The sequence below is a fragment of the Salmo trutta genome, chromosome 1 (assembly GCF_901001165.1).
Source record: "Salmo trutta chromosome 1, fSalTru1.1, whole genome shotgun sequence".
Lineage (NCBI taxonomy): Eukaryota > Metazoa > Chordata > Actinopteri > Salmoniformes > Salmonidae > Salmo > Salmo trutta.
Genome location: NC_042957.1, coordinates 36945117 through 36960943, shown reverse-complemented (window position 1 = coordinate 36960943; position 15827 = coordinate 36945117). Strand labels below are relative to the sequence as shown.

Sequence of the window (15827 nt, the reverse complement as noted above, 5' to 3'; positions counted from 1 at the left end):
CTCTTGCACCATGTATGGTAAATCATTGCTGGCATTGGTTACAAACTGCCACTGCTACAATCTGCCAATAGCAATGCGTCAGCCAATATGAGGGGAAGGTAGACCTCGTTGAAGATGGCTATCTTAATTTACACCATATAAGTTAAAGGTAAATCTGAATTGTCTCATGAAAAAAAGTGACTAAAATGACTGACTAAAACTAGAGTAAAATAGTCAAGAGATTTAGTCGACTGATAAGAACTAAAACTAAGAGGGATGAAATTACTAAAATTGGACTAAAACTAAATCTAAAATACCTGACGAAATGTACTAGTTACAAATCCACAGTTGGAACACAGTAAATTGTTTGTCATAAGGTCTAGCCCTGGATTGTGACGTCAGTCTGGTAAAATACTGTAGATACAAACAGTTGTTTGAGTATGCCCATTGCCCAATAGGTTATTGCTATTTTGTTTATTTTCATTTTAGGAATAGATTTAGTAAGCAGCTGTACCTTTTTTTAACGTAATGTTTTGCAATTGAAAACTATTGGCCAAGTTCAGGTTGTAAAGTAAGTAGCATTTCACGAGCCGGAACGGCTCATAGGCTCCTGCTCCTATCTCCTGTTTCTGTAGCGTGAGGCAGCGTGACGTAGAAGTACACCCTCTGGACGGGATGCTAGTCTGTTGCAGGTCCTTGCCCCTAATCCACCTCTTTAATGCTTAGTGCCAAACAGAGACTCATAGGCTCCCATTTTTAGTATTTGGTATGACTTTGCCGGGTTTCAAACTCCCAACCTTCCAATCTCAGGCGGACACTCAAACCACAAAGCCACCAAGTTGGTACATTTATGTAGTACCTTCAATGTAAAAAAAAAGTATTATTTGTTGGCATTTAGCATGCCCAATTAGTGAACTATTTTGATAATATGGACAAAATGGACCTATTAGGGCATTAAACACTGAGTGTACAAAGCATTAGCAACACCTGCTCTTTGCATGACATAGACTGACCAGGTGAATTCAGGTGAAAGCTATGCTCCCTTATTGATGTCACTTGTTTAATCCACTTCAATCAGTGTAGAGATGGATTTTTAAGCCTTTGGGACAATCAAGACATGCATTTGTGTGTGTGTGTGTGTGCGCCATTCAGAGGGTGAATGGGCATGACAAACACCTTGTTCAGTCCATGCTCCGACGAATTGAGGCTGTTCTGAGGGCAAAATGGTGTGCAAAACAATATTAGGGAGGTGTACATGCGGAGTGTCTTTTAGATACATTCATACATTTCAAATTTTGCACACAAAGTAGGTTTGCAAAATTCCCAGAAGCTTTGCTAAAGTTCCCATGTTTTTCCAGAGAACCTGTTTGGAGGATTTCTGGAAATGTGGGAATAGCAAACAGCACTGAACATACCGGTAATCCTGTTTACCCCCATGACATCAGTCTTGACATGTAATAGGGTGCATGAGTGAGAGCAAGCAAGTTGGGGAATCTATGAATGACCATTTGTGTGTGTGAGGGAAATTGTGAGAAAGAGACTGCTCGAGTGAGAGGATGAGTATGGGAACTTAGTGACTGAGAGGAGGAGGGTTAAATATGTGGTTTTTAGTGACTGAGAGGAGGAGGGTCAAATATGTGGTTTTTAGTGACTGAGCGGAGGAGGGTTCAAAGATGTGGTTTTTAGTGACTGAGAGGAGGAGGGTTCAAAGATGTGGTTTTTAGTGACTGAGAGGAGGAGGGTTCAAAGATGTGGTTTTTAGTGACTGAGAGGAGGGTCAAAGATGTGGTTTTTAGTGATTTTTCAAGAATTCCTTATTCAGACTGACCTGTATGAACTTGACCTTTTTTAAAATAGTATTTTACTGTTTTCCAATTCTCTGCTGATTTGTGTGTGTATTGCGCGCCTGTGTGTGCACGAAACTAGGGAATATGTCATAGCTGACCCCTCGATGTCATTGTTTCCTACACAGACGGCGTGTTTCCGCGAGGAGAGAAACGTTCTAGTGAACGGAGACTGTCAGTGGATCACCACCCTCCACTACGCCTTCCAGGACGACAACTTCCTGGTAACAGCTTTACACACACACACACGCACACATTATGTTCTTCTATCCTCGTGAGGACCTAAAGTACATTTTCATTCAAAATCCTGTTTTCCTTAACCCCAAACCCTTACCCTAACTCCTAAACCTAACCACTAAACCCTTACCCTAATTGTAACACTAAACCTAAAATAGCCTTTGTCTTCATGGGGATGTGGGAAATGTCCCCACGAAGGAGTTTCTTTCTTGTTTTACTATCCTTGTGGGGACATTTGGGGATTTTTAGGTCCCCACAAGGATAAAAGAACCAACACACACACACTTGTGTATACTCTGTCTGGGTGTGTAGTATCTGTGTGTGTTTATGTATACAGTGTATTCAGACCCCTTGACTTTTTCCATATTTTGTTACATTACAGCCTCATTCTAAAATGGATTAAATGCATTTTTTATTATTAAATATTAAAAACAGAAATACCTTATTTACAGAAGTATTCAGACCATTTTGCTATGAGACTCGCAATTGAGCTCAGGTGCATCCTTTTTTCATTCATACCTAAGAAGACTCGAGGCTGTAATCGCTGCCAAAGATGTTTCAACAAAGTACTGGGTAAAGGGTCTGGATGCTTATGCGAATGTGAAATTTGTTTTTTTTATTTGAATAAATTTGCTATAATTTCTAAAATAAATGTTTTGCTTTGCCATTATCTCTGCAATACCTGGTGATGGACTGCTGTGTGTGTGTGTGTGTGTGAGAACACTGTAACCCATACCCTGTCTCTCCTCTGTAGTACCTGGTGATGGACTAGTGTGTGTGTGTGTGTGTGTGTGTGTGTGTGTGAACACAATATAACCCGTCTCTCCTCTGTAGTACCTGGTGATGGACCACTGTGTGTGAACACAATATAACCCGTCTCTCCTCTGTAGTACCTGGTGATGGACCGCTGTGTGTGTGTGAACACAATATAACCCATACCCCATCTCTCCTCTAGTACCTGGTGATGGACTACTATGTGGGCGGTGACCTCTTGACCCTGCTCAGTAAGTTCGAGGACCGTCTCCCAGAGGACATGTCCAAGTTTTATGTGGCCGAGATGGTGCTGGCCATCCACTCTATACACCAACAACACTACGTACACAGGTAAGATAGAGGCGTGTGTGTGTCAGTGTATCTGTGACCGATTATATAGAAAGGCAGATCTCACTCTGGAAGTGTTTGAAGAGAGTTCTGTGTGGATGTGAATCTGTAACAGGTACAGAGTAGGCAGAGCTCTCTCTGAGAGGGAACTGAGTGTGGAAGTGCTGAAGTGTGTGTGTGTGTGTGTGTGTGTGTGTGTGTGTGTGTGTGTGTGTTAGGGGGTCTCTCCCCACGTGACTGGCCCCGTACCTGATGCTCGGGATGTGTGTGGTTGTGGGATATGGAAGAGTCTTTTCCTTGAAGCAATGCCCCCTGGGCAATGGAGTCCTGGCCAGCCATCCTGCGCTGCTCCTTCCTTCCTGCCCGACCCACAGACAGAGGCTGCTCTCCCATTCTTTTTTACTCTACCCTTCTCCCCGAAGTGTGCACTTGTTCACTCCCCCTCATGGATTTAAAAAGGAAAGAAGGGACTTATTTGATGATTGTGCTGAAAAACTCCCTGTAAGCCCCATGCTTACACAAACCTAGGTGTAATCGCCAACAATGTGGCGAAAGTAGGCTTTCCAATTGGGCTAAGTGGAGCCTTCTGCATATTGCTTTTCCCCCTATGGCATCCTTTCAGATTTGGGAACACCGGAGGGGCCAAGGGCCAAAATGGAACGGGCCGTATTAGACTGATGTACTGCAGTGAGATAGAGGGGGAAACTGAGGGAGAGGGACAAGATTAATCAACAGAGGGAGGGAGGGAAAGAGATGGAGGGTGGGATAGAAGGGGAACGATGGGAGAGGGAGAGAGATGAAGTGTGAGAGAGAGGGAGCAACAGAACGAGAGAATGAAGGTGTTGGTTGAAGCCTACTTTCTCTCTGTGACACACACACTCCGACACACTTGCTGACACACACACACACACACACACACACACACACACACACACACACACACACACACACACACACACACACACACACACACACTAGAGCTGGGACTATAAACCGAAAATGATTCACTGACTATATCGATTAGTTATTGCAGGCATTTTGCTGATATCATTCGTTGCGATAAGTAGCCTATACTAGAGAAATGTGAAGTTTGAAATGAAATACATTTGCGAATATGAATGATTGTTAACCCTTTACACTCGTACCTGTACACGGGTTGAAAATGGCAGATTTGAGCACTAATATGTGCTTAAATTGGAACGTAGAGGCTGTACAGTAATTGTCAGAGCTCTGACTCTGCGCTTCACGGTGCGGTATGGGTTTTGACTGACAACCGTTTTGAATTTGAGCACCACGTGTGACAGGAAGTTGTCCCCATCCCTCCCTGTATGGGCAACTTTTGCAATTTTTTTGTTGTCTGAGTGAGGGAAATGCTGAAAATGAAGATGACTCAATGTGTTTTGAAAGATGAGACTTTGAAGATTCTAATAAATAACCTCTGATGTCATGAAAGCGAGTTCAAATATGTATTTCACATTTCCAAATCATAAATCTCCTTTTGTATACAGTGTAAATGTTTATGATCACTATGTTCGATGCACAGTTACAGGATTACCTGGCGTCATACCCTAGATTGTTCTGAACAGAATTATTGCGAAGAAAATTTGCCACGGCACACGCACCTGAATGCACTCATGACTCCTTTCTCTCCGCACCGACATTACGATCTGGTTCTCTGAATTGCCTTGTGAAAGCCTAACACTGTAAGATCGTATTTTATGACTTAGCGAGTCATGTTGGCAATAGAATAAGTTTTAAAATCATGGCCACCTGAACCAGAGTACGATTTATAATGGACCGTTTTTGGATTGCGTAAACAACAACAGGAATTGTGTGATTGCAGGGATGTGTTCCAAGGGAAACAACTGCAAGTGTGCTTGCTCTTAACGGCAAAGCAAGGAGAGCTCAAAAAGTAGTTTCTAGTTGACTTTTCGTCAAGTCATAAAAGTCAATTGAAATTACTTGGGATCTGTGCTCACTTTGGAGAGGTGTGTGGCCACTTAGAGACACCAGTTAGTCCTCTCACTCAAACCCTTGTAATGTTTTGGTCTTATGTTGCATCTACAGTTGAAGTCGGAAGCTTACATACACTTAGGTTGGAGTCATTAAGACTCGTTTTTCAACCACTCCACAAATTTCTTGTTAATGAACTATAGTTTTGGCAAGTCTGTTAGGACATCTACTTTGTGCTTGACACAAGTAATTTTTCCAACAATTGTTTCCAGACAGATTATTTCACTTATAATTCACTGTATCACAATTCCAGTGGGTCAGAAGTTTACATACGCTAAGTTGACTGTGCCTTTAAACAGCTGGGAAAATTCCAGAAAATGATGTCATGGCTTTAGAAGCTTCTGATAGGCTAATTGACATCATTTGAGTCAATTGGAGGTGTACCTGTGGATGTATTTCAAGGCCTACCTTCAAACTCAGTGCCTACCTTCAAACTCAGTGCCTCTTTGCTTGACATCATGGGAAAATCAAAATAAATCAGCCAAGACCTCAGAAAGAAAATTGTAAACCTCCACAAGTCTGGTTCATCCTTGGGAGCAATTGCCAAATGCCTGAAGGTACTACAATAATACGCTAGTATAAACACCATGGGACCACGCAGCCGTCATACCGCTCAGGAAGGAGACGCGTTCCGTCTCCTAGAGATGAACGTACTTTGGTGCAATAAAGTGCAAATCAATCCCAGAACCACAGCAAAGGACCTTGTGAAGATGCTGGAGGAAACAGGTACAAATGTATCTATATCCACAGTAAAACGAGTCCTATATTGACATAACCTGAAAGGCCGCTCGGCAAGGAAGAAGCCACTGCTCCAAAACCACCATCAAAAAGCCAGACTACGGTTTGCAACTGCACATTGGGACAAAGATCGTACTTTTTGGAGAAATGTCCTCTGGTCTGATAAAACAAAACAAACAAAAAAACTGTTTGGCCATAATGACCATCGTTATATTTGGAGGAAAAGGGGAGGCTTGCAAGCCGAAAAACACCATCCCAACCGTGTAGCACGGGGGTGGCAGCATCATGTTGTGGGGGTGCTTTGCTGCAGGGAGAACTGGTGCACTTCCCAAAATAGATGGCATCATGAGGAAACAAAATTATGTGGATATATTGAAGCAACAACTCAAGATGTTTAAAGCTTGGTGGCAAATGTGTCTTCCAGATGGACAATGACCCCAAGCATACTTCCAAAGTTGTGGCAAAATGGCTTAAGGACAACAAAGTCAAGGTATTGGAGTGGCCATCACAAAGCCCTGCCCTCATTCCCATAGAAAATGTGTGAGCAGAACTGAAAAAGTGTGTGAGAGCAAGGAGGCCTACAAACCTGACTCAGTTACACCAGCTCTGTCAGGAGGAATGGGCCAAAATTCACCCAACTTATTGTGGGAAGCTTGTTGAAGTCTACCTGAAACGTTTGACCCAAGTTAAACAATTGAAAGGCAATGCTACCAAATGCTGAGTGTATGCAAACTTCTGACCCACTGGGAATGTGGTGAAAGAAATTAAAGCTGAAATAAATAATTCTCTCTATTATTCTGACATTTCACATTCTTAAAATAAAGTGGTGATCCTAACTGACCTAAGACAGGTCATTTTTACTAGGATTAAATGACAGGAATTGTGGAAAAACTGAGTTTAAGTGTATTTGTCTAAGGTGTATGTAAACTTCAACTGTGTTATATATTTATATATATATATATATATATATACACATACACACACACATATACACACACACACACACACACACACACACACACACAACCACCCGGGAGAGAAATGTTGAGGGGAGGGTGTGTGTATTGAGCCGTACATTTTATCTGATGCACTTTAAGGTGCTCTTTAAGACAATGTCACAATTATATGCAGGGCTATAAATCGGTGGAGAGGAGACATAGCCAATCCAAACCATTTGTCTCTCTCTACCTCTCTACCGCTCTCTCTCTCTACCTCTCTACCTCACTCTACCTCCTCCAGAGATATCAAGCCAGACAACGTGCTGCTAGACATGAATGGCCACATCCGGCTGGCCGACTTTGGCTCCTGCCTGAAGATGATGCTGGATGGCACGGTCAGTCAGACAGACACACACACACACACACACACACACACACACACACACACACACACACACACACACACACACAGGTTTAGCCAATAAGTAAAATTGTTTAAAGTTGGAATCTGCCTTAGGGGGAAACCGCTCCACTGGCTGCCCCACCACTATTGTTTTTGATGCCGAGCTGAGGAGCTACGGACAGCATGGTAAAAAGAACACACTGAACAGCACGGGCACTGCAAACTGCTTCCGGAGGGAGATTGCCACTGCTAGGAAACAATACAGATCATCAGCTTCTCAGGGTACTCATGCTCTTCATGGGACAGGTTTTTGAAAAAGTTGTTCAGGGCCTGGTCATCACAATCAAAGTAGTACGCCATGGACAGGTAGACATATGAAGGGTACAGCTCCAGGTTGAGAGAGGATGGATGCATCACAGGGTCACCTACAGTGCAGTGCCCCTGGAGCAATGTAAACCTCTCTAGACCCATAGGACTTGAAGCCTCTCTCTACACATACTAGCCCCTTAGCTCCAATAGACAGGAAATCACTATGCTTCTACTACTGTATGTGTGTGTCACGTGTACACCTGTGACAATGACGTAACCCCACAGGCTATGCCTCATCTTCAAAATACGTCACAAGCGTAGAATGCGATATACAGAAGTTCAGGCTTTTTTCTAACTGTCTGACACTGTTTCCCAAATGGCATCCTTTTCCATATACAGTACACTGCTTTTGACCAGAGCCCTTATTCGTTTACAAGAAAGCGTCACGTTCGGATGATGCATGCGCATCCCGGTACCAAAAAGCTCTGTAGCATGATAGCTTAACATTTAAAGTCGGGACCTTGACAAACTTAAGTGAGTGGGTGATGACCATGAAAACAAGCTTGACTGCCTCTGGCTTTATCTAGCTCTATTTGTGATATTTTACCTTGCCTTGCTAACATGCTAGGTAATCCATCCTCCTCTGACATATGCGATGATGAAGTTGCATGTGATTTGTATCCACTGCTTGGTAAACAGAGGTTTCTGATGATGAACTGCACTCGCTACTTTTCATGACGGGCCGGTAAATGGGTCTATAGGGGATGTGGTGCTATTTAGCATGCAGACAGAGTGGTCAATAAGAGACTCCTATACTTTAGTCAGGTCAATAAAGATGTCAATGAGGAGTGACTTACAGTAAATACTTCCAACCATAGAAATAGAATGACTAGAGATTACAATAGATTCTAATTATTTACATACAACAAGGACCTGAACAGTCTTATAGAGAACTAGTAGCAGAAGTAGAAGCCACATTCAAATGCAACAGCCTTGCGGAACTGTGCAGCAGCAGCACTCCGGGTGAAGTTTTCCCTAGGAACAGATCTAGGATCAGCTTTCCCTTCCCCCAATCTTAACCATTTGTGGGGGGAAATGCATAACCGATGCACGATCAGCGTCTAGGGGCAACTTCACCCTGCTGCAGCAGCAGCAACTTTAGACCGATGCGCACCAACGAGGACATATCTACAGAACAGTTTACACACAAACTGTTTCACACTCCACAGCAGCTAACATCATCATCCAGTTTTAGTAGATTAAAATGGTAATGGTGGCTATATAATCAGATTTAGGGGGCTTCAATTTAGTGTCTTTTTCACAGAACCTGATTAACTGACAACAAGAAATATGCTCAATTTGTGTTTAGCCAATAAGTAAAAATTATATTTTGAATCAGTGTTGTTTAAAGTTGGAATCTGCCTTAGGGGGAAACAGGGCCACCACCGTTGTTATTGTTGCCGAGCTGAGGAGCGTCACGCAGCATGGTAAAAATACCCTCCAAGGATGCTCAATCCTCTCCCCAAGCTTCCTCTGACTTTGCAGTTTCCTACATTTCCCACAAAGCCACTCAGGATTCTGCTCTCTGAGCAACTGGGCAGCACCATGCAATAGGAGAAATGTGATGGACCCTCTAAATTACACATTTCTCCATGTAAGAAGATAGAAAAAAAAGGATCAATGGCTCATTAAAGAAAATACAATCTTCCTCTTTGACATCGGCCAGCATTGAAATCTGACATGTACGATAGACATTTTTGCGATCTAAAAGTCATCTTTCTATTAACTTCTGGTCTCGTGAGAGTGGCTTTATCACAATGCTATGTCATACCAGCTGTAAATCTTCCTGCGTGAACGGCAAGAGCTCATGAAAACATGAAATGACCCGGAGAATCTATAGAACATGCTCAGAGAAGCCCCAAAAATATCTATCATTCAAAATGGGTGAATCTTTCCTTTAAGGTCTGACTATATGCCTCTGGTCTCTAAACTTCTTACACAAAGATTAACGACAGTCCAAGCCGTGTATGCAACGCCAAATTACCAGTAAACTTGATTAAAAATCAAAGTAGCTCAGGAATAGGCTTAATCTGTCTAGGAATCAAGCTCTTAATTTTTTATTAAGATTTGTCTCCCTCTTAAAAACCTAGCATCTGTAAATGACTTGATATGCCGAGTGCCCTCATAGTTCAACGGGTGTAAAATGGAAGGAAGGGTTGCATCCCAAATGGCACCCTATTCCCTACTATAGTGCCTTGCAAAAGTTTTCATCCCCCTTGGCGTTTTTACTATTTTGTTGCATTACAACCTGTAATTTAAATGGATTTTTATTTGGATTTCATGTAATGGACATGCACAAAATAGTCCAAATTGGTGACGTGAAATGAAAAAAATTACTTGTTTCAATAAATTCTAAAAAATAAAAACCGGAAAAGGGGTGCGTGCATATGTATACACCCCCTTTGCTATGAAGCCCCTAAATAAGATCTGGTCCAACCAATTACCTTCAGAAGTCACATGAGTCTAAGTGTCATATGATCTGTCACATGATCTCAGAATATATACACCTGTTCTGAAAGGCCCCAGAGTCTGCAACACCACCAAGCGAAGGGCACCACCAAGCAAGTGGCACCATGAAGACCAAGGAGCTCTCCAAACAGGTCAGGGACAAAGTTGTGGAGAAGTACAGATTTGGGTTATAAAAAAAATATCTGAAAGTTTTAACATCCCACGGAGCACCATTAAATCCATGATTAAAATGTTTTAATAATATGGCACCACAATAAACTTGCCAAGAGAGGGCCGCCCACCAAAACTCACAGACCAGGCAAGGAGGGCATTAATCAGAGGCAACAAAGAGATCAAAGATAACCCTGAAGGAGCTGCAAAGCTCCACAGCGGAGATTGGAGTATCAGTCCATAGGACCGCTAAGCTGTACACTCTACAGTACTGGGCTTTACGGAAGAGTGGTCAGAAAAAAGCAATTGCTTAAAGAAAGAAATAAGCAAACACGTTTGGTGTTCACCAAAAGGCATGTAGGAGACTCCCTTAACATATGGAAGAAGGTACTCTGGTCAGATGAGACTACAATTGAGCTTTTTTGCCATCAAGGTAAATGCTATGTCTTAGGCAAACCCAACACCTCTCATCATCCCGAGAACACCATCCCCACAGTGAAGGATGATGGTGGTGGCAGCATCATGCTGTGGGGATGATTTTCATCGGCAGGGACTGGGAAACTGGTCAGAATTGAAGGAATGATGGATGGCGCTAAATACAGGGAAATTCTTGAGGGAAGCCTGTTAGTCTTCTTGAGACTGGGACGGAGGTTCACCTTCCAGCAGGTCAATGACCCTAAGCATACTGCTAAAGCAACACTCGAGTGGTTAAAGGGGAAACATTTCAATGTCTTGGAATGGCCTAGTCAAAGCCCAGACCTCAATCCAATTGAGAATCTGTGGTATGACTTAAGATTGCTGTACACCAGCGGAAGCCATCCAACTTGAAGGAGCTGGAGCAGTTCTGCCTTGAAGAATGGGCAAAAATCCCAGTGGCTAGATGTGTCAAGCTTATAGAGACATACCCCAAGAGACTTGCAGCTGTAATTGCTGCAAAAGGTGGCTATACACAGTATTGGCTTTTGGGGGGGTGAATAGTTATGCACGCTCAAGTTTTTCAATTTTTTTTGTGTTCTTGTTTCACAATAAAAAGTATTTTGGATCTTCAAAGTGTTAGGCATGTTGTGTAAATCAAATGACACAAACCCCCCCCAAAATTAATTTTAATTCCAGGTTGTAAGGCAACAAAATAGGAAAAACGTGAAGGGGGTGAATACTTTTGCAAGCCACTGTAGTCCACTACCTTTGACCAGGGCCCATAAGGCTCTTGTCAAAAGTAGTGAACTATATAGGGAATTAGTGTGCTGTTTGGGATGGAGACAAGGGCTCATAGTTCCTAATGTTTTTTATGACATGGTGTAAGGGAATTAAAAGTGGTTAGCTGAGCGCTAACAGGCCAAGGTTTTATTGAACAACGTTTCGAAAATAAAGATTAAGATGGGCAAAAGAACAGTCACTGGACAGAGGAACTCTGCCTAGAAGGCCAGCATCCTGGAGTCAGCTCTTCACTGTTGACATTGAGACTGGTGTTTTGCGGGTACTATTTAATGAAGCTGCCGGTTGAGGACTTGTGAGATGTCTGTTTCTCAAACTAGACACTCTAATGTACTTGTCCTCTTGCTCAATTGTGCCCCGGGGCCTCCCACTCTTTCTATTCTGGTTAGAGCCAGTTTGCGCTGTTCTGTGAAGGGAGTAGTACACAGCGTTGTACGAGATCTTCAGTTTCTTGGCAATTTCTCGCATGGAATAACCTTCATTTCTCAGAACAAGAATAGACTGACGAGTTTCAGAAGAAAGTTATTTTGTTTCTGGACATTTTGAGCCTGTAGTCGAACCCACAAATGCTCATGCTCCAGATACTCAACTAGTCTAAAGAAGGACAGTTTTATTGCTTCTTTAATCAGAACAACAGTTTGCAGCTGTGCTAACATAATTGCAAAAGGGTTTTCTAATGATCAATTAGCCTTTTTAAAATGATAACTTGGATTAGCTAACACAACGTGCCATTGGAACACAGGAGTGATGGTTGCTGATAATGTACGCCTATGTAGATATTCCATAAAAAATCTGCTGTTTCCAGCTACAATAGTCATTTACAACATTAACAATGTCTACACTGTATTTCTGATCAATTTGATGTTTTAGTGGACAAAAAACAAGGACATTTCTAAGTGACCTCAAACTTTTGAACGGTTGTGTACATATTACCTCAACTAACCATTGCCCCCGCACATTGACTCTGTATTTCAAAAAATATATATTTACTTCTTAAAGCATTGTTGGTTAAGGGCTTGTAAGTAAGCATTTCACTGTAAGGTCTACACCTGTTGTATTCGGAGCATGTAACAGAAAAATTTGATTTGCTTTTAAATGTTTCTAATATTTAAATGTTCAAACTTGATGATGTGCTTGAAGGCCATAGTGGGTTTTTCAAGTAGTATTTGAACCGTCAGATCAGAGCCAACTCAAACTGGGTTTTTAATACTTGAATAGGGTCTCATTATACACACACAAACCTCTGATTTCATCACAGCAGGACCTCTTCACAAGTACAATGTTAAATCGTGCTTCTCTGACAACCCTTCAATTCCACCCCTCATTTGTAGTTCCCAACCTCTCTCCCCCCTCTTTCCTCTCCTATTCCAGGTAAAGTCGTCTGTGGCTGTTGGCACTCCGGACTACATTTCCCCTGAGATCCTGCAGGCCATGGAGGACGGCATGGGGAAGTACGGCCCAGAGTGCGACTGGTGGTCGCTGGGGGTCTGTATGTATGAAATGCTCTACGGGGAGACGCCCTTCTATGCAGAGTCACTGGTGGAGACCTATGGCAAGATCATGAACCACGAGGTAAACTTGAGGAAACTGGCTGACATTTGTTTTGAAAAGTTTAGTTTGTTGCGACAATGTGGTGAGGTGAAGCTGAAAGCGGGCCTTGAAAGTCTATGCTTTCACACATTTGTGTCCATTCCTGAAAACAAGGAAAGGATGCTGTGCAAGAGAATTGGGTCACAGGTATGGGTAGGGAAATCTGGTCTTAGATCTGTGTTTAAGGACCAGCATGTTGCCTACCTCTGAGGCAGGACAAAGTGAGGGGGCCCTAGTGACAAGCTTGCAACAATATAGGGAATTTAGCTTGTGTGTGTGTGTGTGTCATCAGCATCCAAACTGCCTTAGTGACAGCTAGCAACTCGCATATGCTTTTCCTGCCTCCTTTTCTGAATCTGTTGGCCAGCAATAAGTGCTACATATTCCAAACAGTTGAATAATGAATTTTTTTAACCATTTATTGATTGTTTACTTCCAAATGTACAGTATTTCACAGTTACACGGTACACTTATCAAATATTACAGGCATTTTAATTATGAATGGGTTGAAATCGTCTGTCATGGTTTATATATTGTTTATAGAATACTGCCTTCACAAAGTATTCACACCCCTGGACGTTTTCCACATTTTGTTGTTACAGCCTGAATTTAACATTTAATTGATATTTTTGGGTCACTGGCCTAAACACAATACCCCATAATGTCAAAGTGGATATAAAAAAAATGTTTTTTTTTCAACAAATTAATTACAAATGAAAAGCTGAAATGTTTTGAGTCAATAAGTATTCAAACACTTTATTATGGCAAGCTTAAATATATTCAGGAGTAAAAATGTGCTTAAGAAGTCACATAAGTTACTTAACTCACTCTGTGTGCAATAATAGTGTTTAACATGATTTTTGAATGACTACCACATCTCTGTACCCCACACATACAGTTATCTGTAAGGTCCCTCAGTCGAGCAGTGTATTTCAAACACATATTCAACCATAAAGATCAGGGAGGTTTTTCAATGCCTCACATAAAGGGCACCTATTGGTAGATGGGTAAAAATAAAAAGACACTGAATATCATGCATGGTGAAGTTATTAATTACACTTTATATGGTGTGTCAATACACCCAGTTACTACAAAGATATAGGCATCCTTCCTAACTCAGTTGCCAGAGAGGAAGGAAACCACTCAGGGATTTCACCATGAGGCCACTGGTGACTTTACAACAGTTGGAGCAACAGCATTGTACAGTCCTGGCCAAAGGTTTTGAGAATGACACAAAGTCTGCTGCTCCAGTTTGTATGATGGCAATTTGCATATAATCCAGAATGTTATGAAGAGTGATCAGATGAATTGCAATTAATTGCTAAGTCCCTCTTTGCCATGCAAATGAACTGAATCCACAAAAAAACATTTCCACTGCATTTCAGCCCTGCCACAAAAAGACCAGCTGACATCATGTCAGTGATTCTCTTGTTAACACAGGTGTGAGTGTTGACGAGGACAAGGCTGGAGACTACTCTGTTGTGCTGATTGAGTTCGAATAACAGACTGGAAGCTTCAAAAGGAGGGTGGTGCTTGGAATCATTGTTCTTCCTCTGTCAACCATGGTTACCTGCAAGGAAACATGTGCCGTCATTGCTTGGCACAAAAAAAGGCTTCACTGGCAAGGATATTGCTGCCAGTAAGATTGCACCTAAATCAACCATTTATTGGATCATCAAGAACTTCAAGGAGAACGGTTGAATTGTTGTGAAGGCTTCAGGGCGCCCAAGAAAGTCCAGCAAGCGCCAGGATCAGGGCACCACCAGTGCAGAGCTTGTTCAGGAATGGCAGCAGGCAGGTGTGAGTGCATCTGCACGCACAGTGAGGCAAAGACTTTTGGAGGATGGCCTGGTGTCAAGAAAGGCAGCAAAGAAGCCACTTCTCTCCAGGAAAAACATCAGGGACAGACTGATATTTTGCAAAAGGTACAGGGATTGGACTGCTGAGGACTGGGGTAAAGTCATTTTCTCTGATGAATCCCCTTTCTGATTGTTTGGGGCATCCAGAAAAAAGCTTGTTTGGAGAAGATAAGGTGAGCTAGCATCAGTCCTGTGTCATGCCAACAGTAAAGCATCCAAGGGAGTGGGCTCACTCACAATTTTGCCTAAGAACACAGCCATGAATAAAGAATGGTACCAACACATCCTCCGAGAGCAACTTCTCTCCAACCATCCAGGAACAGTTTGGTGACGAACAATGCCTTTTTCAGCATGATAGAGCACCTTGCCATAAGGCAAATGTGATAACTAAGTGGCTCAGGGAACAAAACATCGATATTTTGGGTCCATGGCCAGGGAACTCCCCAGACCTTAATCCCATTGAGAACTTGTGGCCAATCCTCAAGAGGCGGGTGGACAAACAAAAACGCACAAATTCTGACAAACTCCAAGCATTGATTATGCAAGAATGGGCTGCCATCAGTCAGGATGTGGCCCAGAAGTTAATTGACAGCATGTCAGGGCGGATTGCAGAGGTCTTGAAAAAGAAGGGTCAACACTTCATGTAATTGTCAATATAAGCCTTTGACACTTATGAAATGCTTGTAATTATATTTCAGTGTTCCATAGTAACATCTGACAAAAATATCTAAAGACACTGAAGCAGCAAACTTGGTAAATTAATATTTGTCATTCTCAAAACTTTTGGCCACGACTGTAGTTACTCCACAATACCAACCTAATTGACAGAGGGAGAAGAAAGCCTGTACAGAATAAAAATATTCCAAAACATGCATCCTGTTTGCAGCAAGGCACTAAAGTAATGCTGCAAAACATGTGGCAA

At 42.3% G+C, this 15827-nt stretch overlaps 1 protein-coding gene across 8 annotated transcripts in view; it reads left to right on the top strand.

The window, feature by feature from the left end:
- Nucleotides 1-15827, top strand: part of LOC115195336 (serine/threonine-protein kinase MRCK beta) — a 124866-nt gene that overhangs the window by 33087 nt on the left and 75952 nt on the right. For all 8 annotated transcript variants that reach the window (XR_003878681.1, XM_029755116.1, XM_029755165.1 and 5 more), the window contains exons 4-7: nt 1952-2047; nt 3016-3164; nt 7152-7245; nt 12828-13028. Coding sequence is in view for 7 of the 8 variants with exons in the window: in XM_029755116.1 (XP_029610976.1) it covers nt 1952-2047; nt 3016-3164; nt 7152-7245; nt 12828-13028 (540 nt within the window). In the remaining variant the exon portion in view is untranslated. The remainder of the gene's footprint in view (nt 1-1951; nt 2048-3015; nt 3165-7151; nt 7246-12827; nt 13029-15827) is intronic.